Here is a 25550-nt window from a genome sequence, read left to right as displayed (position 1 = left end):
TTCAAATAATTTAATTTAATTTTATGATTTATATGTGTAGATATGCCTAAGCCAAAGAGATTTAGGAACTTGCTCAAATCAGTTTGTGAAACCTCCCAACATGAGTCATCTTGTTCAGATACATCAACGGGTAATCATTTACTGCCTAATGATTCACCTCAACCTAATTTGACTCCTAATGCTCCAACTTTTACTCTAGTATGTTCCACATAGGTTAAGTTTTCAACATTGATTTATTAGTTTGTTTTACTTCTCATGTTAGTCTCAATGTTTTGACTAATATAGTTTAAAATTGAATTGCCATAGGCTACATCTTCCCAAATACCTAATCAACAACAAGTTGTACATCTACAGATATCTAACCAGCAACATATTGAGCTGCCAGCAGTTGATAATGGATTTGCACTCAAGCTGAAACTGAAACATCACGACGTAAAGTTGGACGACACTCTAACCATTTTTGGTTTGTAGATGTTATAGTTATAATGTATAGACCTACATTATGTTATTTCATGATTTTGTTTTCCTTTACATTTAATATCATTGACTGTTATTTAACAAAATATCCTTTTTAGATGACCATGGGATAACTAAGAAACTTAAGGTGAAGGTTAAGGATGTTCATAACTTGCCTAATGGATTGCATATTGTGGTGGATTTTGATGAAAGATTTCAGCCTGTTGGAGAGGCATTTGGTTTACTTGCTGGAGTTTGCGGACAATTAGCAACAAATCATCTTTTATTTCCTATAAGTTTTGAAAGTTGGTCAGATATGCCAGATGCTTACAAGGACAATGTGTGGGTTACTGCCCTCAAGGTATTGTAATCTAAATTACATGCTTTATATTTTTAATACTATAGTGAACTAACATTGTGTTATTTGAAGTCTCGATTTTGTTTCAAGGTAAATGAAGAAATGGCAAAAAGAGATGTTATGTTTAAAATTGCTAAACAATGGAGGGAGCATAGAATTAAGCTTTGGAATGAATTTTATGACCCACTTTTAAGTAGAAATGACCTTATCAAGAATGTGCCAGAGGGTCTTAGCATGGACCAATGGGCTTCATTTGTTGACTATCGCCTAAAACCTTCTACAATGGTAAACATTTTATACATATCAGTATATTTACATGTAGCTTGTAATTAAATATTAGTAACTGCCTCTACTTTCACTTGTAGGAGCTTTGTAATAGAAATCGAGAGATTAGGAAAAAACAAACTATTCCTCACACTGGTGGTGCCATGGCTTTGTCAAGAAGAAGGGATAATTTGGTAGTTTGACATTGACCTTTCTAGTTTCATTGTTTACATGAAGTATGATTTTATATTGATTTTTTTACTTATATTATCTTCATAAATTTCTTAAAGAATTGAGACGGGTAGAACTGTTGGTCGAGGGGAAATGTGGAAAATCACTCATAAGAGAAAAAATGGTAGCTATGTTAATGAAGAGGCTATGGAAATAGGGGTAAATTTCTACTTTCATTTCTCATTATATGAATCAAAATAATTTTTGTGCTTTATACCTCCTACCATTGTTAATATTTATAAAATTGATATTGTTTTTAAATTATTTCCATAGTAACATGAAATTTGGCATAAATTTTATGTTTGTTGCTGTTTTGGATATTTTGTAACTTAATTACTTGTAGAACAACTATATATGTGCATATAAAATAAATTTGCAAGTTTGTTAATGATAAAGAGATAAATCATAATTTTTAGAGAGCTATTTATTAGTTTGCTTGGGAATTCTATTTTATGCAAGAGTTTTTACGAAGTGGTCGGTCTTACTTTCTAGAGAGTTATTTAATAGTTTGCATGGAAATTCTATTTTGTGCAAAATTTTCTACAAAGTGGTAAAACCTAATTTCTAGAGAGTTATTTATTAGTTTGTTTGAGAATTCAGTTTGGTGGAGTTTGTAAATTTGGCTTCCAAATTTTGAATTGTTTGTGAATTGATCTATTTATTATCTTATAGATTGTTTGCGAATTCAACTTCTAAATTTCTATAGAGCTATTTATGGGTTATTGATTGGTTATCATTCTTACTATGGAAACTAATTTACATTTGTATGCATTTTTCTCCATTTAGTTTACACAATTTGTGCATTGTATTTTATACATATTACTGGTTCAAAACTTGTGTTATATTTTATAAATATCTCACTTTCATGTAGGAGAAAATTGATGAAATTCTAAGTCAAAATCCAGAAAAAATATTTGAAATTTCTCCAAATGATGAAATTGGTGTTATATTTGGTAAAGAACATCCTGGACATGTTCGAGGATTAGGATTGGGCGCTTGTCCTACAATTGATTTAAAGAATTCCACCACAAGACTAAGTGGTATCAATGTTGGTTCATCTAGTGCAAGCACATCAAACATGGAAGAAAAGTTTGTGAATATGGCAACTGAACTTGCTACTGTTAAATCTCAAGAGCAAACACTTCTTTCATACATTGCATTGAAGGAAGGAGGCAACATTCCTGAAGACATGGTTGCCTTATTTCACGCTTCTGTGCATCACGTATATCATCATATAAGTAGTTGCTTCTAGTATATTATATTCTTTTATTGTGTTTTACTGGTTGAAAATGATGGTTAATAAGTTAAGTAATTTACAAGGCCTTTGTTATTAATTTAATAAATGTTTCTTATTTATTCTAGGCAGCAGATGTTGGAAATGGAGCTGGAACTGCATCACCTAGTAACATGAGAAGATCATCAGGAGGAAGTAATGTAGATTTAGAGAGTGGTCAAAATACCCCCTAGTTAGGCATATGAATAGCTTCACTTATGGATTTTGGAGTTACTATATTTTGATTTCTTGTTGTTTGAAGTCTTTGAAGTACTTAAACTACTTAGATTTTGAAAGAGGATACTATGTTTGAAGTAATTCTACTATTTTGATTTCTTGCCATTTTAAATTTTAAAGTAGAACATATATTTTAATTACAAATTAAAGTAACATTTACTTTTACAAAAAAAAATTAATTATTAATTGAATTTGTTTAAATACTTTAATTGAGAAACTATGAATCAAAATATATAATAATTTAAAAATGATGACTTTGAAGGCTATATTTAAATATGATTCTAGTTGATTTTAGCTTACATTGCAATATATATAGAGAGAAAAAACTGTTAGTTCATACAATTGTAGCAGTTAAAACTACCACATATTAAATATAAAAATCAACTATTTTAGAAAATTGTGACGTTTAAAGATGCCATTATTTACAAAAATAATGGCAGTTATAAATGCCATTATTTACATAATAACATTATTTTAAATAAAAATTATGGCACTTTTAACTGCCATATTTTATCAAGATACACCGCCATTTTTTAATATGTATAAAATGGCGACTAATTTGGCGGTTGACTGATACCTGCCATTTTATACATTGTGGCGGAAAGAATTATGGTAGCTTGGGCAACTGCCATTTATGTGAATAATGGAGGTTTAAACCGCCATTATAAACAATAAAAAAAATGCCATTATTTACTCATTTTTTGGTAGTGTTTATAATTATAATTTGTTTAATTATTGGAGTAGAAGTTATTCTTATGAAATGTATGTTATTATTAATAATTATGTTTAAAGTTATCTTATAAAAGGGAGAAGACATGTTTAATATTATTATTATTATTATTATTATTTATGAGAAGGGAAGAAAAAACGTGGTGGTCATTTGTTAATTATTTTTTTAATTTTAAGAAAGGAAAGTTATCAAAAGTTATTGAGTCATTTTCACATATTCACTTTTTTGCTCATTTCCTTCTTATGCCTTCTAAAGAATAAGGATAACTCATAGAAGAGGAACAGTTGGATTCTGCTCATGCTTCATGTTTTGCTCATCAAGGTAAGGGGTGTGAGAATATCTGTTGGGTAGTAGGATTAACCATCAATCCCTTGCCTGATGCATACTCTTAGGAATAAGCACTTTTTGAATGTTTTTTGTTTTCATGTTTGAGTTTTTTTTTTGTATTCCTTGATGTTTGCTGAGTGTGAATATGTGTTCAGTTTCAAAAATCGATAAGTTTTGATATGAATTAGAGTGCTATGTGGATTCCTGTGGGAAACCCTATGAGAATCAATTAGGAATATGATCTATTGACAAAAATTAAGGTAAAGTATGCAAAGTTGAGTAAGGATTCATGTTCTTGTTGTTTTTTGGAGGATTTGTACCGAATTGACTTGTTTGAAAACATGTTTGAAGTGAAAAATGTAAGATTTATGCGAAGTTTGAAATACAGGTCGCACTAGGGCACCGGTGTAGTTCCTGGCGCCGGGCGCCGACTCATGAGTATAGGAACGAAGTTCCCAAGGACTCGCGTCGGGCATGTGTTGAGTCCTGTTAGGCGCGAGTCCCCTTGATCGGCCTACATTGTGCACGTGGAGAGCTACGCCGAGCGAGCTTCTCTGCTTTAGGTGCAACGTTTAATTCATCGGGCACACTCAAGGCACGCTAGGTGTCCTGCTCTGCTTTTGGTGCGGTGTTTAGTATGTTGGGTGCGATCCCCGTGATTTTTTGCATGTTTTAAGCTATGTTTGAAGGTGCTAATAGTGTGAGAACTGCCTTATTATTGTCTTAATGCAAGTGATGTAGTTCTATGAGCAATAAGGATAAGAATCTCTTATATGTGACCTTGTGACTATGAGTATGATAATGTGATATGAGAACAAGTGACATGATGAGATATGAAAAGTGAAATGTTGAGTTCATGAACATGGGAATGTGTGACATGCATCATATACATTTATGTGACGGGATATGATATGGAGTACACCGTTAGGGAAGGCCCTTCGGGTGAAACATCTCGAAGGAGTCCTAGGGGATAACATGGTTTGGAAGACCTAGTTCTGCCCGTTTGAGTGCATAGGATGTATCTTGCACAGCTTCGCTATCCCAATGAGACCCTAACAATACATCCTTGTAGTTGAGAATGCGAGGTTGAGCCGACATGTACTCCTAAACTTCTCTAGGTCTGTTGTTTCAACAACATACAACGTGATATGTGATTAAGAGACACGTGACTGGTGCCACATGCATGCATTAAGAGTCAAGTCCATGACATCATTGTATGATGAGTGATTGTGTGTGTGATATTGGCTATGTATGGATTTTACTTGTACCTTGTGTTATGATTGTTGTGTGTGTGCTATCTAATATTTATTTCTACACCTCAACCCGAGTGAGATGTTTCTCACTCCCCTGATTGTCCGATATATGTTTTCCCGTGCTATAGATGATCATCAACATAAGGATGTTGGTGATGAGGCTTAGGATTCAATTGGACATACTCTGATAAGATATGTGACATCGGAACTTAATTAGGACTAATTTAGGACTTTATTGTTTTCATTCATGTTGGAAAACTTTGATTCTATTTTTTTTTTAATTTTTGCACTTGAGTTACTATGTTAGATGGATCTGAATCCTTTACTCCTATGTCATTTGAAACATGGTTTTGATTATTAAGAAAATTCTATTTACTCAGCAAATATCTTTCATATTTGTTGTTTATTTATGTGTTGGAGTAGAAGGTGTCACATTTATTAACAAAAAATGCGAATTTCAACAAATTTGAAAAGCTTTTTGTTCTTAATTAAATGATGTAAGAAGTATAAGAAATCATATTGAATGAGTATTAAAAAAAAGTCAACATCTAACTTTAGCCTTGTTTTATTTTTCTAAATTCGTTGTGTGACTTAAATTGTTTGGAGTACTTTGTTAAATTGTATAGTATAAATACCTCTCATGTCAATAGAATTTTTTTTCTCATAATAATATGATTATGCAATATTTTATAGTTAATAATTAAAAACTAATTTACATTTATGAAATGTGATTTTTTGTTGGTGAAATATAATTTAATATTATTTAAGTCAGTCACAGAGACATTTAGTTAACTTTATGCATCAATGAAAAAAATTGTAATGTCACATTACTAAGATATTTAAAACAAGTTATCTAGAGATTTTCCTGACATTAATTTTATAATAGATTTAAATATGTTTTTAGTCCCTTAAATTTAAGATAAATTTATTTTTGGTCTCTCAAATTTAAAAATGTTATTTTTAGTCTCTGTAATTTTCAAAAATCTTGTTTTAGTCCTTTAGGTCATCAATGACATATTTGAAAGTGACTAATTAAGACAGTTATGTAATATTAACCTGATTTAATGTGATATTTTCACTAATAGGGACACCAATAGGTAGATTTTATGTAATAATGTTTAATAAATTTCTTAATAAAATTTGAATATAAGAACTAAAATAATTTTTTTTTAAAATTACAGGGACTAAAAACCGATTTACCGTAAATTTGAGTGACTAAAAACATATTTAAGCCTTTAAAATATAATTAAAGCTTTGCCTCCAAATATAGTACAATCTTAACTCACAAATATTCTTCTTCTGAAAAAGTAGGAATTGTACCTCATGAGACCATTGTCTAGAAGAACATCTGAAGATATCATATTAAGAGAAATGATAAAAGTAAACATTTTAAAGATATAGTACAAACAACATTTTGTCACTAAATTGCTTATTTAGTATACAAATCTTTAAACGTTGGTACAATTCAAAGAAACTATAAGCAAATGAGCATAACATTGATAACCCAATTTATGGTATTCACATAGCTATAAAGGTACATTAGCTATCCACCTAGTGAACATGGTGAAACATTCCTCTGGGTTATACTGGGTAGCTATATGACCTGAACCCTGCAATTAATTACAACAATATCAACTTAATTAGCCAACCTGCGAGACACAAATGATTCACTATTTGTCATATTATGTGTATCCACTCATATAAATACGATTAATTATTTTGTATGAAAATATTTTAAAAATATTTTCTTTAACAAGAAAATTTATAAAAATTCTTTTAATTTTTAATTTAATTTAATTTTTATATATTATAATTATTTAAAAATTAAATTTTAATATTTTAAAAATAAATTATCAATAAAAAATAATATTGTACTATAATATAAATTATTTTGTTATAAATTTAAATATAATTTATATATTTAAGAATATCTATTTATTTAAATTTCAAATATAATTTATATATTTAAATATAGTACTTATTTATATATAATAATTTTTTTATATATAATAAATATTTAAAGGCTCTTACCTTCACAGTTGCAAACGACATTCGATTCGAGTATGTCCTCGTGTATCTGCATGAAATGAGAGTTATTTTGGCCACATGTATGTCTTAGCTAGGGTGTTAATGATAGTAAAAAGCAAAATAAAGAAGAGAAATAAAAGGTTAAAATATTACTGAGAAAATAAGGTGTATCTCCTTTTCTAATATAATTTTTATATCCTTGTAGTAAAGAATGTTGTTTTAGGTGTCCCAAAGTATAGATCCCTTACCAAATGGTATTTTCTTTACATTCAAATTCACCTTCTTTAATATTTTTTTTGTCAACAATAAAGTTATTTATTATTTTTGTAATTATGTACTTTAAGCATTTCACTCTTAATATATAAAATAACAGATCAATTTGATTTATGTATTAAATGACCTATATTTATCATTATTATTAAAATTATTAATATATAACTTAAATATGCTATAAATTGTATAATCATAATAATTGGAGTACTAATATCATACAATTATATAATTATGATACTTGAAAGATTAAAATTGCACGATTATAATACTTGAGGGACAAAATCACACAATTGTTATACTTAAGACAAAAAATGTATTTAAACCAAAATAATTTTATAAGATTGACCATATAGCCTTTTACTGGTGGCATAGGTATGATCAACAATATGTTGAACCCAATTTCAGTAATAATTCTAACTCTCTCAACTCAGGAAACCAACAACAGATGCAAGCTGTGTTTGTTGGTTCTCAAACCATGGCGTATGATGATCAGTGTTATCCAGATTTGGGAGCCACTAATCATCTCACACCAGATTTGAATAATCTTGGTTTAAGAACTGCTACTACAAGCTAAAACAAGATTCATATGGGAAATGGTCAAGCAACAGGGATCAATCATACAAGTACTTCATTCTTTTATACTCCTATGTCTTCTAAAGTGTTTACTTTAAAAGATCTTCAACATGTTCCCCAAATAACAAAAAACCTGCTAAGTGTATCTAAATTTTGTAGAGATAATGAGGTATATGTTGAATTCCACTCCAATTATTGTCTTGTTAAATCTCAGGATTTGAAGGAAACTCTTCTGCAAGGCAACCTTAAAAATGGATTGTATGTTTTTGATGAAGTGAAATTTTTGAAACCTGATGCTTATGCGAATCCCGGTGCCTATGTTCCTACTACTCCCACTGTCTTGAATGTTCAAAGATATATAAGAAATATTATAATGTATGGCACAATAGACTTGCTCATGCATCTAAGAAAGTAGTAGAAGTTGTTATGAAAACTTGTAATGTTCCTATGATTATCAATAATAATAAAGATTCTTCTGTTTGCAAATCTTGTTGCATTGGTAAATCACATGTTCTTCCATTCTCTGATTCAACCACTATGTACAATGCCCCTTTTGAACTTGTTTATAGTGATGTTTGGGGTCCTTCTCACTATGTTTCTAGAAAAGGGTTTAGATACTATGTTCATTTTATTGATGCCTATTTTAAGTATACATGGATCTACTTTATGCATAATAAATATGAAATTGCACATCACTTTAATCATTTTAAAGCTATGGTTGAAAATCAATTTGGAAGAAAAATTAAAATGTTCCAATCAAATGGGCGAAAAGAATTCACTTGCCTTACAAAGAAATTTAATGAAAGTGGCATCATACACAGACTCAGTTGTCCACATACTCACCAACAAAATGGGACAACTAAGAGGAAACATAGACATATCACAGAAGTTGGCTTAACTCTTTTATCCTCATCTATCCTTTCTCATGTGTTTTGGTCAGATGCGTTTAGTACTGCTATTCATATCATAAATAGGCTTCCAACATCTATTCTTGGACTAAAATCTCCACATGAAGTTCTGTTTAAGAAACTGCCTAACTATATGTTGTTAAAACCATTTGGTTGTGCCTGCTATTCTCACTTACAACCTTTTAATAGTCACAAAATGAATTTCCGATCATCTCAGTGTATTTTTATTGGCTATAGCATGCTACATAAAGGGTACAAATGTTTTACACTCAATGGGAAAATTATTATATCCCAGAATGTGATCTTTGGTGAAGACACGTTTCCTGGTATATCTATGTTTGGTATTGACAATTGCAGAAAAGTCACTATTTCAACTATCACAAGGAGTGTCGAGTATACCTATTCTGCCATCTCAATTACTTGTTCAACCTAATCATCAATCTGCTCAAACCATTATTGCTTCTAACACTCAAAATGCTGACTGCGTCACAACTCCCACTCACTGCACTCCACTACACCATCTAATGACACAAACATTTCATCTGAACCACAACTTGACACACAAGCAACAAATCAAAATCCTATGACCACCAGAGCTGGAATTTTTAAGCCTCGGGTTCTTCTGGCTACATTAGAACCAACTACTACAATCCAAGCTCTTACTATCAAACATTGGAAACAAGCCATGGAAGATGAATACAATGCGTTAATGAAGAATTATACCTGGGATTTAGTCTCTCTACCTCCAGGCATAAAGGCAATAACTTGCAAATGGATTTTCAAGAACAAGTATAAACTAGATGGCTCCATTCTCAAATACAAACCCAAATTAGTGGCCAGAGGCTTCAATCAACAACAGGGACTGGATTATACAAAAACTTTTAGCCCTGTCATCAAACCCGTCAACATCAGTGGTTCTTGCTCTTGTAGTCTCTAAAGGCTAGCCAATCCACCAAATTGATGTGGATAATGCCTTCCTCAATGGTGATCTAAAAGAAGAAATATACATGCAGCAGCCACAAGGATTTCACAAAGGGAATTTAGATACTGTTAGCAAATTAAGAAAAGAAATCTATGGTCTCAAACAAGCTCCATGAGCTTGGTTTCAAAAACTTACTGTCAACTTACTCTGGTTGGGTTTTCAACAAGCTATATCATGTCACTCTCTGTTTATCTTTACTTCCAAAACCACTACCATATGCATTCTCATATATGTTGATGATATAATCATCACTAGCAATTCTTCTATAGCCATACAAAATTTGATTCAAACTCTTCATAAATCCTTTCCTCTCAAAGATCTTGGCAAACTTCATCATTTCCTAGGAATAGAAGTTAACCCTGATAATGCAGGAGGCATTCATCTTTCTCAAACCAAGTATCTAATAGATATACTTGACAAACTCATGAACATGTCTAATGCCAAGACTTTCAAAACTCCAATGGCACCTTCCTCAAAACTCACAAATGATGGCACCACAGTTTGTTAGGATCCTAGTCTTTATAGGTCAATAATTGGAGCTCTACAGTATCTTATAATTACTAGACCAAACATTGCTTACATAGTAAATAAGTTGTGTCAATTCATGCACCATCCTCTTGAGATTCATTGGAGAGCAACAAAAAGGCTACTAAGATATCTTAAAGGTACTTGTCAACATGGTTACACTATAAGAAATCCAGTGATACTAAAATTCTTACTTACTATGATTCGGATTGGGCAAGTGATCAAGAAGACATGAGATCAACATCTGGGAATTGTGTGTATCTCAGATCCAATATCGTATCTTGGATGGCAAAGAAACAAAGAGTTGTATCTAGATTTAGCACAAAGGTAGAATTTAGAAGTTTGGCAAGTCTAGTTGTAGAAATTCAATACATTCAGAATCTCCTTTTCAAACTTCATATCAGGAGTAAACAACCACCTCTGATCTGGTGCGATAATCAAGGGGCCGTTTTTCTATCTGTCGATCCAGTCATGCATACTAAAAAAAACACTTTGAATTATATTTATGGTTTGTGAGAGAAAGAGTGGCTTGGGGACAAATTCAAGTTCATCATATTCCAGCAAGATTTCAAGTTGCAGATCTTTTAACTAAGTCTCGAAATTCTGCTATATTCCTAGATCTAAGAGACAAACTCACTGTTGTTAAACAATCCGCACTAAGTTTGAAGGGGGATAAAAAAGATATTAAGTCATCTCTCTATAATAACATATATAGTCTGTTAGCTGAGTTGGAATAGTTTTCATATTAGTTAGTTAGTTAGACTGTTATCTCTTTCTGTATATATATTCTTGTTGTATTATGTTTTATGTACAATATAACATATTAATATTTCTTGTTTGCATTCTTCATTCTCTTTGGCTGTTCTTTCACAAACCAAAACCAAAATAAATATATTATAGAAATAAAAAAATAGTCAAGTCTAAATTTTATCAACAATAAATGAAAGTTAAAATATGTTTTTAATCCCTATAGTTTCACTTACTTTAACTTTTAGTTCCTATAGTTTAAATGAATATTTTTAGTGTCTATACTAATCTTTTTCAATCAATTTTAGCCCTTATAGTTTTAAATAGATCTTTTTTTATTTCTTATATTTATAATCTTTTTAGTCCTTATCGTTAATTTTTTTAACATTATCTGTTCTATGTTGACATAGTAGATGTCTTTAATTTTGTGAAGTTAAAAAAAATGTTTCAACAATGGGCATAACATGTAATGGTACAAAAAAATGAACAGAGAATTTAGAGTAACTCCAGCAAAACAAATTCGACATAAGATATACAAAATTGAATTAATATCTCCGTCATGTCAATAAAAAAAGGTTATAAAAACTATTAACAATAAAGACTAAGAAAATAAAAAAAATTATAAATATAAAAATTTAAAAGATGTATCTTAAACTATAGGAATTAAAAAGGATGAAAAATAAATATACCAACTAAAATTTTCTATTTTAAATTAATAATTATTTTTAAATAAGTGTGAAATTTTTTAGGAGGCCAGGGGCAACCGACTGATTAGCCTTGTAGTGGCCACGACTCTGTTTCTTTATACACAAAAAATGGAACTCGGACAAAGACATAAAAGTGTAAGAGTAAAGGTCTAACTCAGTCTCTAACACGTGATTTGCTATTTGAGTAATGAGATATGCACAACAACTTATATTAACACCTCTCTTTGGGTTTATATTTATGAATTACTTCATTAATGATAGATAAAAGTAAACATAAAAAGTAATGTTGTACTTATATCATAACTCTTTGCTACTCGGTTTTGCTCCTAAAACAAGTAAACAATTATCATAAAAAGGCTAAAGTTTAATGCCTACCCAGCAACTTGTCCTTGTTGAAGCCATGGCCTCCAATCTTCCACAATGGAGTAGTTTAAAGCCCTAATCCATGCTTGAGTCGATATGAAAGGAACAAGTGCATCATGATCCCCACTGTCAACATAACATGCACCAATTGCCATAAGAAATCACCTAGTTGCTAACATTTCTGGAAAAGCTAAAACAACAACACTAAACATAAGGAAATAGAAGTTTTCAGAAAAATAAAGTCTAACTTAGATGTGAAAAATCTTCACCTGAATATTAAGGAACGATAGCCTTTTGCACTGAGATTTACATGAAACTCAAAGCTATTAGAAATCTGATTCTCAAAATCAGTTTTGTAACAACGTTCCCATTTGCCTATAGTTCCCTGAAGTGCATTCATGTGTATGATATCCATTAATTTCTAAGGTTTCTTTGGTAAATATTTGACTCAAATTTAAACTCATATAGAGTTGAAAGTAGACTTAAGTATTTGTTTCCAATTGTGATAAAACATTACCAATCCACTTAACAGAATGAAGAATATATTTTATCAAACCTCTCGAATATTTAGTGACTTGCGAACATTCTCATAATTAAGCCATTGATTGGAAAGAGAATCTTCATAATGCTACAACAAAGTAAAATGCCAAAAATTAAATTTGAAACATTGTGGATAAAAAATGTGACAGAAAGTCTTTACAAGGTATTACTTTGCAAGGAACGAGTTGAGGCTCCTGTATCAGAGATCTCCTCCATTGAGCTTCACGTGCTTTAGGCAAATCATCTTTGTAACAAGGTTTCAAAATGTGTTCGACATTAAGTTTTGAAAGGCACTGGGGATAAGAAGTAATAGTTTACTAATTTGGTGAATAACCTAATTTGATATAAATAACAAGGGTAGAAGAGATTATCATAATAAAAATAGGATGGTCTTACTTGCCTCCTCAAAGTAGTTGATATCTCTTGAACATAGCTCATTTCTGGAATCTATATCAACATACTCACCTCTACAATTTCTCTGCAGTGACTGTCCATAGTATAGATAATTATGAATTATTAGCATTTCTTCTAGCATTTTTTTAGGGAACTAGGCATGAAATTATTATCTGACTCCATTGGATCGAATATAAATGATAAGAAAATAATTTCATGCAAAATTTATGTACAAACACATCACCAGCTTATTAGAAAATACAAATGTAATTAAATAGCCTTATCAAACAGAAAAAATATATATTGTCATTACCGCATATAGTTCATCAGAAATAAGTCCCATTCCATGAGCAAATGGGATTTTATGATTCTTTTCTTTTCTTGTTGTTATTGGGTTCCCTAGTAGATATCCCTGAAAATATCTTGATATTAATTTAGGGTTCATAATTCATAAAAGGAATTGATAATATTACAAGTTACAACTTTGAAAAGGTGAAAAATAAACTTGCTTGAATGTTTTGGAGTTTTGAAAATTGGGGAAATTGGTTGCAAACCTGGAGATTTATGGGTGGTTGGAGACCTATTTCATTTCCTGTTAATCAATGAAATTGAGGAATAACGGTTAGCATTATCATAACTATATGCATGTTAAGCTTTTTATATGTAAGTTTTATCTAGTTTATATTCTTCAATTAAAAAAATCAATAGCAAAAATAAATATGTCTTTAACTTAGTAAACAACTTGATGCTTTTTTTGATAGTTAATATATATTTTACAGGATGCCAAAAGAAGTCAAATTTTTAGATAAAATTAATGACAAAGTTCAACAATTAAAATACTACATATAGTTTAGTTTGAGAAAATTTTAAATCCTTAAATAATTATTTAAAATAAATAAATATAAAACTACCCATGTTAGTAAAAGCGAAATCATTTATGGAAAAAAAAAAACATTTAAATTAAAAGTAAAGCTCATTAAGTAAAATGTATGCACAATCTCCGAACTAAATAATATACCTATGCATGTGCTTGTTCTCACGCACAACAAGCAATATGAGTGTAATTGTACCTAAATTGTTGTATTGATTTATTTTTGAAAGGACTCAAATTTTGCAAAGTTAGGTTGTATGAACTAGTGTGTAAGTTGAGAGTGGTGTGTCCTCCGATCTAAATTGTAGGCTATCTATTATTGGTTGAACGTTGAAGTTAGGGATGACAGATTAATAGATTGAATAATTTTTTAGGTAGATTATAATAAATCGCATAGAAATAATTTATTAATCTATTTAAATTTATTAAAAATTTAATTTATTTAAAGAAAAAATTCATTTAATTAATTTATTAACATTTTTTCTATGAATAGATATTCAATACATTTATAAAAGTAATGTTTTAAAAATTAAATAATTTTTATTTTAAAAATATTTTATTTTTCTCTCTTTTAATTTGTTTATAAGTCATTATTTTATTACATAGTCTTTTAAAATTCATAAAACTTTTTTATATCAAAATAATATTTGAAAATCACAAATCCAATAAACATTTTATATTGTCATTCAATAAATTTTAAAAAAGTAGTGATGGAACACCAACCTTCCATAAAATTAAACGGATAGATTAGATCTTATTCATTATTTATTTTTATTATAATGGATAAATTATATAAATTTACTTATGGATGAATTAAATGGATAATAGATAAATAGATTCATTTATCACTCATTCGTGATCGCGGCATACAGAATATTATGAGGTGCAAGTTGAGACTGATTTGACTCTTGTAGTCAAATTCTTACCAGAAGGTTGTAGTAGAACTCATGTTTGTTTCTCTCTTTCCAACATGGTGTGGTAAGTATGGTAGATGACATAAATTTTATGCGTTGCAACCATGTGTTTCCAGAGGCCAATCAGATTGCTAATGCTTTAGTTAATTATGACATGCCTATGGCCCTGGATTTTCATATCAATGGATGTGTCTGTTGTTCCCTTATTTAGAGACTTCTAGCCTGGCATGGGTTGTTAGCCACTCTTTGCACAAGAGAAAAAAAACTAGTGTGTAATATTATTTTTCTTTTATTTTATATTCTTTATATTAAGTCTTTTTCATGGACCAATTCAGAAAGGAATACAAGGGAGTAAGTAATAGATAAGGGTATAATGAGTGAACAATTAATTAGATAATTAAATACATCCAATCTTGGCTTGGCAATTCTTATTTGCTAACTTGTACATACCATAGGAGAATCCAAATAATAATTAGTGTATTAGCATAAGAATATTAGTTAAAATGATTAGGAAACATTTTCTGCCACATTTTTAATGACATTAGCTATTACTTGAGCAATTTATTCATCTTATAAATTGAGCCATTTAAATTTTGCTTACCATTTGAAATTTCTAGAACAATAGCAGGGCCAGGAATGCCAGAATATGAATCAGCTCCCATGTAAAATTCATTTGAAATAAATTCTGGGTGATCACTCAGCCACTACAGAGATTACCAGATAAAGATTGAAGCTTACTATTAAAATAATCAAAATTATATAGCATGTTTTCAAAATGGTTACGAGATTGTTTCTCCTTAAGTAAGATATAAACAAAGGAAAAAAAAACTTTTTTGCACGAAATATGATGACAATGAGTGTACCTTCCTAAGAAATTGATGGGTATGGTGAACTAATTTCCAGTCACTCCGTTGAGCAGTGAGATTTTTTGCATATGAGAAGCCAGTTCCAAAAGGCAAATCTACAAAAATAATGCTACATACCTGACAAAACAGAACATTAACATTAGTGGCACCAAATCACCCTCCAATAACAAAACATTAAAAAGAACAATGTAACAGAACAAGTATTACTCTATTCAACAAAAAGAAAGAAGGAAATAAGTGGTAATCTATGATACAATTATCTCAACATATCTTAAAATCACATGATTATGCTTTTTTTGTTTTTTTCTTTTACACTAGTATTTTAAAACTTCGTCTTATACTAATATGACTCACTCGAGGAGTAAGTATAACTTGACCAATAGTTATTTCCATTAATGATTGAACTTAAGTTCTACCCAAACGATTTGGTTGATGATGCTTAATATACATATAATATTAAGTCAAAAGACAATTTCCTGAATTCAATGTTTTAATATTAACAAACAAAGAATTTTTATAAAGAAGAAATGTTTGCAAAAACATCTTTAAACATATCTTTTAAAAGCTTATTAGATAAAGTGTAATATATAGATCATCTGTAAGACGTTATTAATCAAACGAAACATACAGTTCATCTCATAAATATTTATCATTTATTAAGACAATAAAATTCGATTTGAATGTTTCATTCCTTAACAGATCAAATAAAAAAATTGTCTCGAAACTCATAAATTTGTTTAAGAGAAGAACCATGTTTTCTATCATAACTAAATCCCTGAAATCACGAAGAAAAGCAGATAAAGTCACTACTATAGTTACTTTGTGTTAACATTGCTTCTACAAGCTTCGTTTGATATAAAAAGTTGATAAGTAGTCTCCTTGATCAGATAAGAGGTATTATTTGGTAAAATACATTTAATGCTCGCATTAAACGTGCCAAATGGCCACCTGCCACCAAAAGGAAAGCTGATGAAGATAAATGAAGCAAACTTGTGAGTTGAACTCCAAGTGTTGCAATAGTCTTCTTCTCCAAGCTACTATATAAGTAAATTCAAAGCACAAGAAAAAAATAGCATACATCTTAAACCACAAACATCAATTTCTAGTAATACATATACTTTCTACATAAACTATCTCTATAAACTCTATTCTTTCTTGTAAACATTCATTGCTCTATATCGATTGTATAACGTCTAACTTGGATGAACAAAACTTCTTTGTAACCTTCATAACCATTGTTACAAGGTTGAACCTAGGGAGACTTATTGAAAAAAGAATATTTGTTTTGAGCTTAGAGAGGCTTGATTAATAAAGAATACTTGGTTGTTAAGCTTGAAGAGGGTTATTATTAAAAGAATATTGGGTAGTCACTTAAAGAGGCAAGTTAAAAAATACTTAGGGTTGAGCCAAAATTGACTTGTTAAAAGAATACTTGTATCTTTGTTTAAAGATAGTGGAACACAATATAGTTAGATTAAGAACTAGACGTAGTCTCAATGGTTTAGGAAAAATCAACATAAAAATACCTAGTATTTCATCTGATTTCTCTTCTTGCTTCATCTAATTAGCGCTACTACTTCATTGCGAAAACGTGCAAGTTTTTGGTATGTATTATTCAACCTCCCCTTCTAGTATTTATCTTTTCTCCGCAGTTTGGTATCAAAGCTTAGCCTTTGACGGGGTTGAGCATTTAACTATGCTAAAGGACAAAGATCCATTATGGGAAGCAGTACTAAGGGATAATATATACCTACCATAATGAGCCTCTCTCATAAGGCCCCCTGCCTTTAATGGAAAGAACTACCCGTATTGAAAGGATCAAATGGAAATGTTCATCAAATCCACCCAATTTCACCTTTGGAGAATCATCACTCAAGACGATGTTGTTATTACCAAGCTTGAGAATACATATACTAAGGATGACTACAACACTCTACATCTAAATACTAAATTAAAATACATCCTTGCTTGCTCTCTATCCAAAACAAAGTATAACAAGTTCTACAGTTGCTCAAAGGTTAAAGAAATGTGGGATGTCATCATGGTAAATCATGAAGGTACTAAAGATGTAAGGCTCAAATGAGTTGCTACACTTAAGAGACACTATGAGTTGTTCTCCATGAAAGAGAACGAGTCCATAAACAAAATTTTTGGAGGATTCCAAATAATTCTAAATGAGTTAAAATCCCTAGGAACTAAGTTCTTTAGAGCTCAAAATAACCTTAAGATCTTGGACAACCTTCCTAAGATTTAGGAACCCAAAGCCACAGTCATCTTAGAAGCACGTGATCATAAAGTTCTTACTCTTGATGAGCTTCTTGGAACTTTACGAGTTCATGAGGTTCATTTGAATAGTAAAGATCACCCTAAAACAAATGACACTATTTCTTTAAAGGGTGATGAGACCAACAAAAAAAGAGAAAAGGGAAAAGCACTAAAGGTAGAATTTGAGCTCAATAGCTCAGATGATAGTTCCGATGACTCCACAAATGATAAGATATCTCTCATGTTTAAGAAGTTCAAGGAGATGCTGAAAAAGAAAGAAAGATTAAGAAACTTTCACAGAAAGAATGATAGGTTCAAAATGCCTAGTCATACTGAAAACAAAGAAGTTGTCTGTTATGAGTGCAAGAAGCCTGGTCATATGAAGGTTGATTGATCTTCATAAAGGAAGAGGTGGTCCTCCAAAAAGAAGGCTAAGAATAGCCTAATTGCTACTTAGGAATATCTGGAAAGTAGTAGAAGTAATAGTTTAGAAGATGAGAAGGCCAACATAAGCCTCAAGGCAAACATTGAGGAAAACACTACAAATATAGAGGTAAAATCTTACTCAAGCTTTCATTCTTCTAAATCTGATAATGATGAGATGCCCTATGAGATTCTCCTAGAAAACTCTCACATAATCTCTCTTGAGTGCAAGAAACTTAAAGAAAAACAAAAGACATTAGAAAAAGAAAATTTTGAACTTAAGAAGAAAATGTTAGATGTTGTGGGAGAGAAAAATTCTTTAAGAATACGATCACTAGCTTCGTCCCACTTGAGCTTATAACATTGGAGGTTGAAAACCTACAACTCAGGAAAGACTTAGCCAAATTTGTTGACAGATCTTCTAAGTTGAACATGTTTTTAAAGTATTGAAGACTTTTGTCTGACAAAAGTGATCTTGGTTTTGACACTAGTTTAGGGACATCTCAAGCCAAATCCAAGGTCCCTCTTTGTAAAGCTTGTGGAAATGGAGATAAAGCTCCAAGTAGACTAAAGAGTAAGACCAAAGGTTTGGGGACTAACTGAAAATGACCTAAGAAAATATGGATACCAAAATCTCAAACAATCTTTGTTGTAGATATCCTTAATGGGAAAAAGAAAGGATTCACATTGGTAGTTGGATAATGGTTGCTCATGACACATGACGGGAGAAAGGTATGTATTTCTAGACCTCCAACCACATGAAGGATCAATCTCCTTTGGAAGTGGAAAAGGAAAAATTAGAGGTATAGGTAAGATAGGTAAAGATTTTATACCTATTGTATATAATGTTTTATATGTTGAAGGGCTAAAGCATAACCTTCTTAGCATAAGTCAATTTGATGATAGTGGGTATATAGTAGTCTTTGACAAAGATGCATGTATAATCAAACAAGACGGTGAATTTGTACTTTTTACTTCTTAAAGAAATAATGATCTCTATCAGATTAATATAACTAGTTTGAGCAAATAAAATGTAATATGTCTATTATCTAGAGAAGATGAAAAATTGATTTAACACAAAAATATTGGGCATGCCAACATGAAACATATTTCAAAAATAAATAAAAAAGGTTTAGTAAAAGGACTGCCTGAAATCTCTTGGAAAATTCATATTCTCTATGAAGCATGTTAGAAAGGAAAATAGGTTAAAACATCTTTCAAAGCCAAGAAATTTGTTTTCATTTTTAGACCAGTAGAGTTGTTACATATGGATCTGTTTAATCCAACTATGACACTCAGTCTAGGAGGTAAGATGTATGGATTTGTCATTGTGGATGATTATTTTAGATATACATGGGTATACTTTCTAGGCCACAAACATGAGTAATTTAAGGTCTTTGAAATATTTTGTAAGCGTGTTCAAACTGGAAAAAGGATTCTGTATTGTTTCCATCAAAAGCGATCATCGAACTGAGTTTGAAAATTATGGTTTTAAAAGCTTTTGTGAAAAAACACGGTATCTTTCACAACTTCTCCTCACCAAGAACACCTTAACAAAATCGGGTAGTTGAAAGAAAGAACCTCTTTACAAGAAATGGCCAGAACACTTTTTGTAAAACTAATTTGCCAAAACATTTCTAAGCAGAAGTAATGAAACAACGTCTTACATTCAAAATAGAATATTGATAAGACCATTACTAAACAAAACTCCCTATGAATTGTGGAGAGAAAGAAAACCCAACATATCATATTTTCATCCTTTTGGATGTGAATGCTATATCCTAAATACTAAGGATCAACTAGGAAAGTTTGATTCCAAAGTGGATAAGGGTATCTTCCTTGGATATTTGGATACTTTAAAGGCCTATAGAGTTTACAACACTAGAACCTCTATGGTAGAAAAATCTATTCATGTAAAATTTAATGATGCATTAATGACTGATAGGAAACTATTAGATCTAGAAGAAAATTTTGTAGATTTTCATATTGAAGAAGATCAGACGGAAGAACCAAATGCTACAAATCAAATGATGGAACCTTTTGAGGAACAAAGAAATCAATCAAACGAATCCACTAGAGCTTAGAGAGATTGGAAGTTTATCAACTACCATCCTCAAGATCAAATCTTAGGAGATAAGGCTAAAGGCATCAAAACCATGTCGGTTATCAAAGATAATGCTTCATGTGCTTTGGTTTCATAAATAGAACCAAAGAACATAAACAAAGCATTAGGAGACAATGGTTGGATTATTTTCGTGAAGGAGGAGCTTCATCAATTCGAAATAAATGATGTCTAGACTCTAGTACCAAAGCCTGAACACCAAAGTGTGATTGGAACTAAATGAGTATTCAAAAACAAGTTAAACGAACAAGGTAAAGTGGTAAGGAAGAAGGCTAGATTGGTAGCTCATGGCTACAATCATTAATAAGGTATTGATTTCACCAAAACCTTTGTTCCTGTTGCTAGACTTAAAGCTATTAGGATCATGTTAGCTTTTACCACTCATAAAAACATAAAGCTTTTTCTAGTGAACATAAAAAGTGCCTTTTTAAATGGAATAATTGAAGAGGAAGTGTATGTTAATCAACCTCCAAATTTTGAAAATCCTTATTTTAAGGAACATGTTTTCAAACTCAAAAAGGTTATTTATGGTCTAAAACAAGCTCATAGAGCTTGGTATGATAGACTAAGTAATTTCTTACTTAGCAGTGATTTTGTGAGAGGTAAAGTTGACACGACCCTTTTTAAAAGAGAATCTAGAACAAATTTCATTGTAGTTCAGATATATGTAGACGATGTAATTTTTGGTGCTACTAATGAATCTCTATATAAATATTTTTCCAAGTTATTACAAATAGAATTTGAGATGAGTATGATGGGCGAGTTGAAGTTCTTCTTGGGACTTCAGATCAAGCAGATAGACAAAGACATTTTCATCCATCAACAAAAGTATACTAGAGAACTTCTTTTGAATTTTGGGATGAATGATTGTAAGCCAATGCCCACACCATGGATCCGTCTGTAAGTTTGTCAAAAGATGAATCAGGTAAACTAGTAGATTAGATGGTCTACATATGTATGATCGGATCCTACTCTACTTGACTACTAGTAGACTTGATATCATGTTCAACGTCTGTCTCTATGCTAAATTTCAATTTTATCTCAAAGAGTCTCATCTAAAAGCTATTAAATGAATATTTAGATATCTTACAAGCCCTACTAACCTTTGTGAAAAGAATAATAATTTCAGGTTAGAAGGATTATGTGATGCTGATTATGCTGGAGATAGGATTGAAAGAAATAGTACAAGTGGAGCTTGTCAATTCTTGTGAAGCTATCTCATTTCTTGGGCAAGCAAGAAACAAAACTCCATAGCTCTTTCAATTGCAAAGGCGGAGTATATCTCAACAACTAGATGTTGCTTATAGTTCTTATGGGTCAATGAAGACTATTATAGTCTTGAAAATAATATACCTATATTCTGTGATAACACCATTGTCATTAACACAACATTCCAAGGCAAAGCACATTGAGATAAAATATCATTTCATTTGTGATTATGTGCAGAAAGGAGCTTTTGATATAAAATTTACTGACATTGATCATCAATGAGTTGATATCTTTACAAAGGCTTTACCTAAAGAACACTTTAGATTCATTGCACTTAAAATGTAAGTTAGAACGAACACTACATGTATCATATAACTCATATCATTTTATGCTTACGTGTCATTTCATTAATCTAACCTGATATCTACACTAATCTATCATCTGAGTTTTTGAAAGAGGTTTTAAGTGCATTTAAAACTCATTAATGCAAGGAATCATGAGATGCATTGGTTTTCAGGAAAGTAACGCGTGGAGCAATGAGAACGACAGAGGCGCAACATGTCAGCACCTACCTCCTATTCCCTCAATTTACCTACCATGACTTATCAGACCTAGTCTCCCACTACAAAGAAAACTTACCCATTTTTCCCTCATCTCTCTCACTCTCTCAAAAGAACTTTCAATATGCAACTATTTATATTTCTCAAAAAAATCTCTCTACAAACACAAACCCTATTTTCCTAAATCACCAATGGCACCCAAACCTACTATGTTTGGTTGCAAGTTCCCATGGAGGAGTATCCAGAATCTACATTCCTACCAAGAAAGGTCATTATTGTATAAAAGATGCAAGATGAGGGCTACCTAATGAAGACATATCTTGACCAAGTTGGATGGACCTCATTCATTGAGCTAAAGTGCGACTGGGACCATGCTCCTTATGCCATTTTTTTGGGCTTTCGCCATCTAGGAGCCAAACTTTGTCACCGAGCGTATCGACCAAACAACCATCTACATCAACACTCTGACCATTGCAATAATCTCAAGTTGTAGGGAGGAAGGCAAATCCTATAGGGGAGATTGGGAGGCAGCCATCACCCAAGAGATAGTAGATGCATTTATCTACACAAATGGACCAAGACCACCAAAGAGGAACGCCTTGAAGAAATCGCTTGAAGAGGCAAGTCAAAAAATACGTAGGATTGAGCCAAAAGTGCCTTGTTAAAAGAATACATGTATCTTTATTTAAAAATAATGAAACTTAATTTGATTGGATTGAAAATAGGACATAGTCTGAGTGGTTGTGGCAAACTAGTAAAAAAAATACCAAGTGTTTCGTCTGACTACTCTTCTTGCTTCATCTAATAAATATTATTACTTCATTGCGAAAAACGTGCGAATTTTTTATATATATTATTTAACCCACTCTAATGTATATCTTTCCTCCATATATAATAGTTAAGTTTAAGTATGTTTTTTTTTTTTTTACTTGTTCTTGTAATATTTTTTAAAGGTCCTTGTAAAATTTTTATAGTCTTTGTTATTTTAGTTTTATTCTTATAATATACTTTATTATTATTATTTTTATTTGTAGAATATCTTGTTCATTTTTAGTTATTCTCTTTGAAAAAAAATTTGGTAAGGAATAAAAAAGAAATTACTGAAATATTACAATCACAAGAACAACAAAATATAACTATATTACAAAGAGTACTAAAATAAAATATTAAAGGCCAAAATATAAAAGAAAAATATTTCAAGGACCATTTTAAAATAATTTTATAAAGCAAAATTAAAAATGTTATATTTGAAAGAATAAAAGTATAATTAAATCTAGTAATTATTATTAAGTAAATTGTTACCATAAATATTTATATAATATTAAATATTTTGTTAATTTAAGAGTGAAAATAAGATAATATACGGTTAATTTTACGTCTTATTTGGCATAAAGCATAGTAATGACTAATAAAGTAACAAGTTGATGATTTAACAACATTGTAGTCCGGAAAGTCATTCATGTTGAATAGGTAAGTAATTGATATAATCAAGTATATATTATATCCTCAAGTAGAAATTTTTTTAACGTTCGTACTTTGAATAACATAGCCGCGTGGTGTGTCATAAACTAGATTATACGTGAGTTCTCAATAACAAGGGACCACAGAATCTATACCTTGGTCCAGGATTGGGGCCTCAAGATCAAATTTGGCAAGCTCCCAGTCTCATCATACTCCTCAAGATCAGTGTCGAATGCAAGTGGACCTATTTACACCCAATTGATTACAGAAGTCATTTTTGTAAGTTATTAAGTGAATAATCACTTTTAGTAGGATCAATTGTAGTGAAAAACTAAACAAAATATAGAAAATATAATGAAAGCAAAGCACTAGTGTTCATATTTTGCAGAAGAATGGATTACTTTCCCTTCATGCTTCTTCACATTTTATTTTCTATTTAAGAATTAATTGCATGCTTTCTTCCTCTATTATTTTATTTTTGTTTTATAAAAATAACATATCCAAAAAATTTCAAATATAATAACATATGATTCAATTATTTGATCAATTAAATTTATATTATAAAAAAAAATTATGAAAGATATAAAATTTATTGTAATTTTTTACACTTACTCAGTATTACGAATCCTGACACACTTTCTCTCGATATATATTTTACACGGCCTAAAAAAAGCATGAGTACATATTTAATCTACCATAAAGTTTGTATTTGAAAATTACCAAATTGAAAGAGAAGACCGGATATTGAAGAGCAACCAGGTCCTCCAGATAGCCAAAGCATAAGAGGGTCTTTTTCAGGATCATTCTCAGACTTAATAAAGTAATAGAACACTTGCATATCATTGTGACTTTCTCCCAATCCAACATAACTGAACACATCCCAAAGTGTGAAAAGTAAAAGCCTAAGACTAAATTAAAATTCAAAATCTTGAAGAAACCAAAACAGGGGAAGTGGTGTTGCTAACCCAGTTTCGAGTTTGAAAGGAAGAGGTCCTTCAAAGCCGGGAAGCACTTCCACCTTGGAGCGAGAAGTTCCAAGCTGAATGAAGATTGCAAGACCAAGTAGAACAATAATAATGAGAAAATGGCAAAACGAATAAGCAATCATGCTGGATAGAGAAATATGCATCACTTGAATTATTGAGAAAGCAATAATGAAGGGAAACAAGGACGGCTGGCGGAAGAGACGTGTGCGGTACGGGAAGAATAGAATATTACCCATAAAAGGAAATAAAGATTTCAAATTATGTTGTTGGACAATTGCTTCCGTGAGTCGTTGGACACATGCTTTACAGGAAAAAGTAAGTTTTATATAGACAAAGGTTTTAAAAAAATATAATGTTGGGATACAAATAAATCTCACATCGATAAAATAAAACAAGAAATAATAACTTATATAACATGAACATATTTCAATGATTGAGAGGCCTTTTGAGTGATGACCAAAAGTAAAATCGTGAGGGCTAAAGCTCAAAATAAAAATAACTCTCATAGAATATCCCCTCAGACTTGAAGGGAGGATTGTTGGGATACAAACAAGTTTAACATCAATAAAATAAGACAAAAAATAACAATTTATATAGCACAAACATACTTCAATGATTGAGAGGTCTTTTGGTGATGACCAAAAGCAAACCGTGAGGCTTAAGCCCAAAGCGGATAATATCTCATCATTGTGAAGTATGTTTGTG

The 25550-nt window shown here is 30.9% G+C and overlaps 2 protein-coding genes across 4 annotated transcripts; one reads left to right on the top strand and one right to left on the bottom strand.

The window, feature by feature from the left end:
* Positions 1–42: 42 nt before the first annotated feature.
* LOC145956084 (uncharacterized) lies at positions 43–2776 on the top strand. The gene is made up of 8 exons (XM_083071644.1): positions 43–198; positions 307–463; positions 576–817; positions 905–1099; positions 1180–1250; positions 1369–1468; positions 2181–2531; positions 2672–2776. The coding sequence occupies exons 1-8, from the start codon at positions 43–45 to the stop codon at positions 2774–2776; spliced, it is 1377 nt and encodes a 458-aa protein (XP_082927770.1).
* A 3751-nt stretch (positions 2777–6527) lies between these two features.
* Positions 6528–25096, bottom strand: LOC109795435 (serine carboxypeptidase-like 11). 3 transcript variants are annotated; one of them, XM_020354943.3, is made up of 14 exons: positions 24825–25096; positions 24580–24728; positions 24015–24103; positions 15817–15936; positions 15555–15657; positions 13723–13760; positions 13482–13580; positions 13176–13262; positions 12946–13068; positions 12792–12863; positions 12505–12620; positions 12248–12361; positions 7161–7206; positions 6528–6739 (listed from the first exon to the last, which is right to left on the bottom strand). In XM_020354943.3, exons 1-14 carry the CDS (start codon positions 25079–25081, stop codon positions 6656–6658), a joined length of 1497 nt encoding a protein of 498 aa, XP_020210532.2. In that variant the 5' UTR covers positions 25082–25096; the 3' UTR covers positions 6528–6655. The 3 variants fall into 3 exon arrangements, with proteins under 3 accessions (XP_020210532.2, XP_029127249.2, XP_082926656.1); XM_029271416.2 differs by lacking the exon at positions 12792–12863; XM_083070530.1 differs by lacking the exons at positions 6528–6739; positions 7161–7206; positions 12248–12361 and adding an exon at positions 12386–12425.
* Positions 25097–25550: the final 454 nt, after the last annotated feature.

The sequence above is a fragment of the Cajanus cajan genome, chromosome 3, assembly GCF_000230855.2.
Source record: "Cajanus cajan strain Asha chromosome 3, NIPB_CcT2T_4, whole genome shotgun sequence".
NCBI classification, from domain to species: domain Eukaryota; kingdom Viridiplantae; phylum Streptophyta; class Magnoliopsida; order Fabales; family Fabaceae; genus Cajanus; species Cajanus cajan.
This window is presented reverse-complemented; position numbering and strand designations above follow the sequence as displayed.

Bases quoted from the DNA above. Each gene is read 5' to 3' on its own strand.
- LOC145956084 (XM_083071644.1), top strand. From the start codon at position 43: ATGCCTAAGCCAAAGAGATTTAGGAACTTGCTCAAATCAGTTTGTGAA. The intron at 199-306 runs GTATGTTCCACA...GAATTGCCATAG, and splicing joins ATGCTCCAACTTTTACTCTA to GCTACATCTTCCCAAATACC. The intron at 1,251-1,368 runs GTCAAGAAGAAG...AATTTCTTAAAG, and splicing joins ACTGGTGGTGCCATGGCTTT to AATTGAGACGGGTAGAACTG.
- LOC109795435 (XM_020354943.3), bottom strand. From the start codon at position 25,081: ATGGGTAATATTCTATTCTTCCCGTACCGCACACGTCTCTTCCGCCAG. The intron at 13,263-13,481 runs GTAATGACAATA...TACTATGGACAG, and splicing joins TTTCTGATGAACTATATGCG to TCACTGCAGAGAAATTGTAG. The intron at 12,864-12,945 runs GTAATACCTTGT...ACTTTGTTGTAG, and splicing joins CTCAACTCGTTCCTTGCAAA to CATTATGAAGATTCTCTTTC.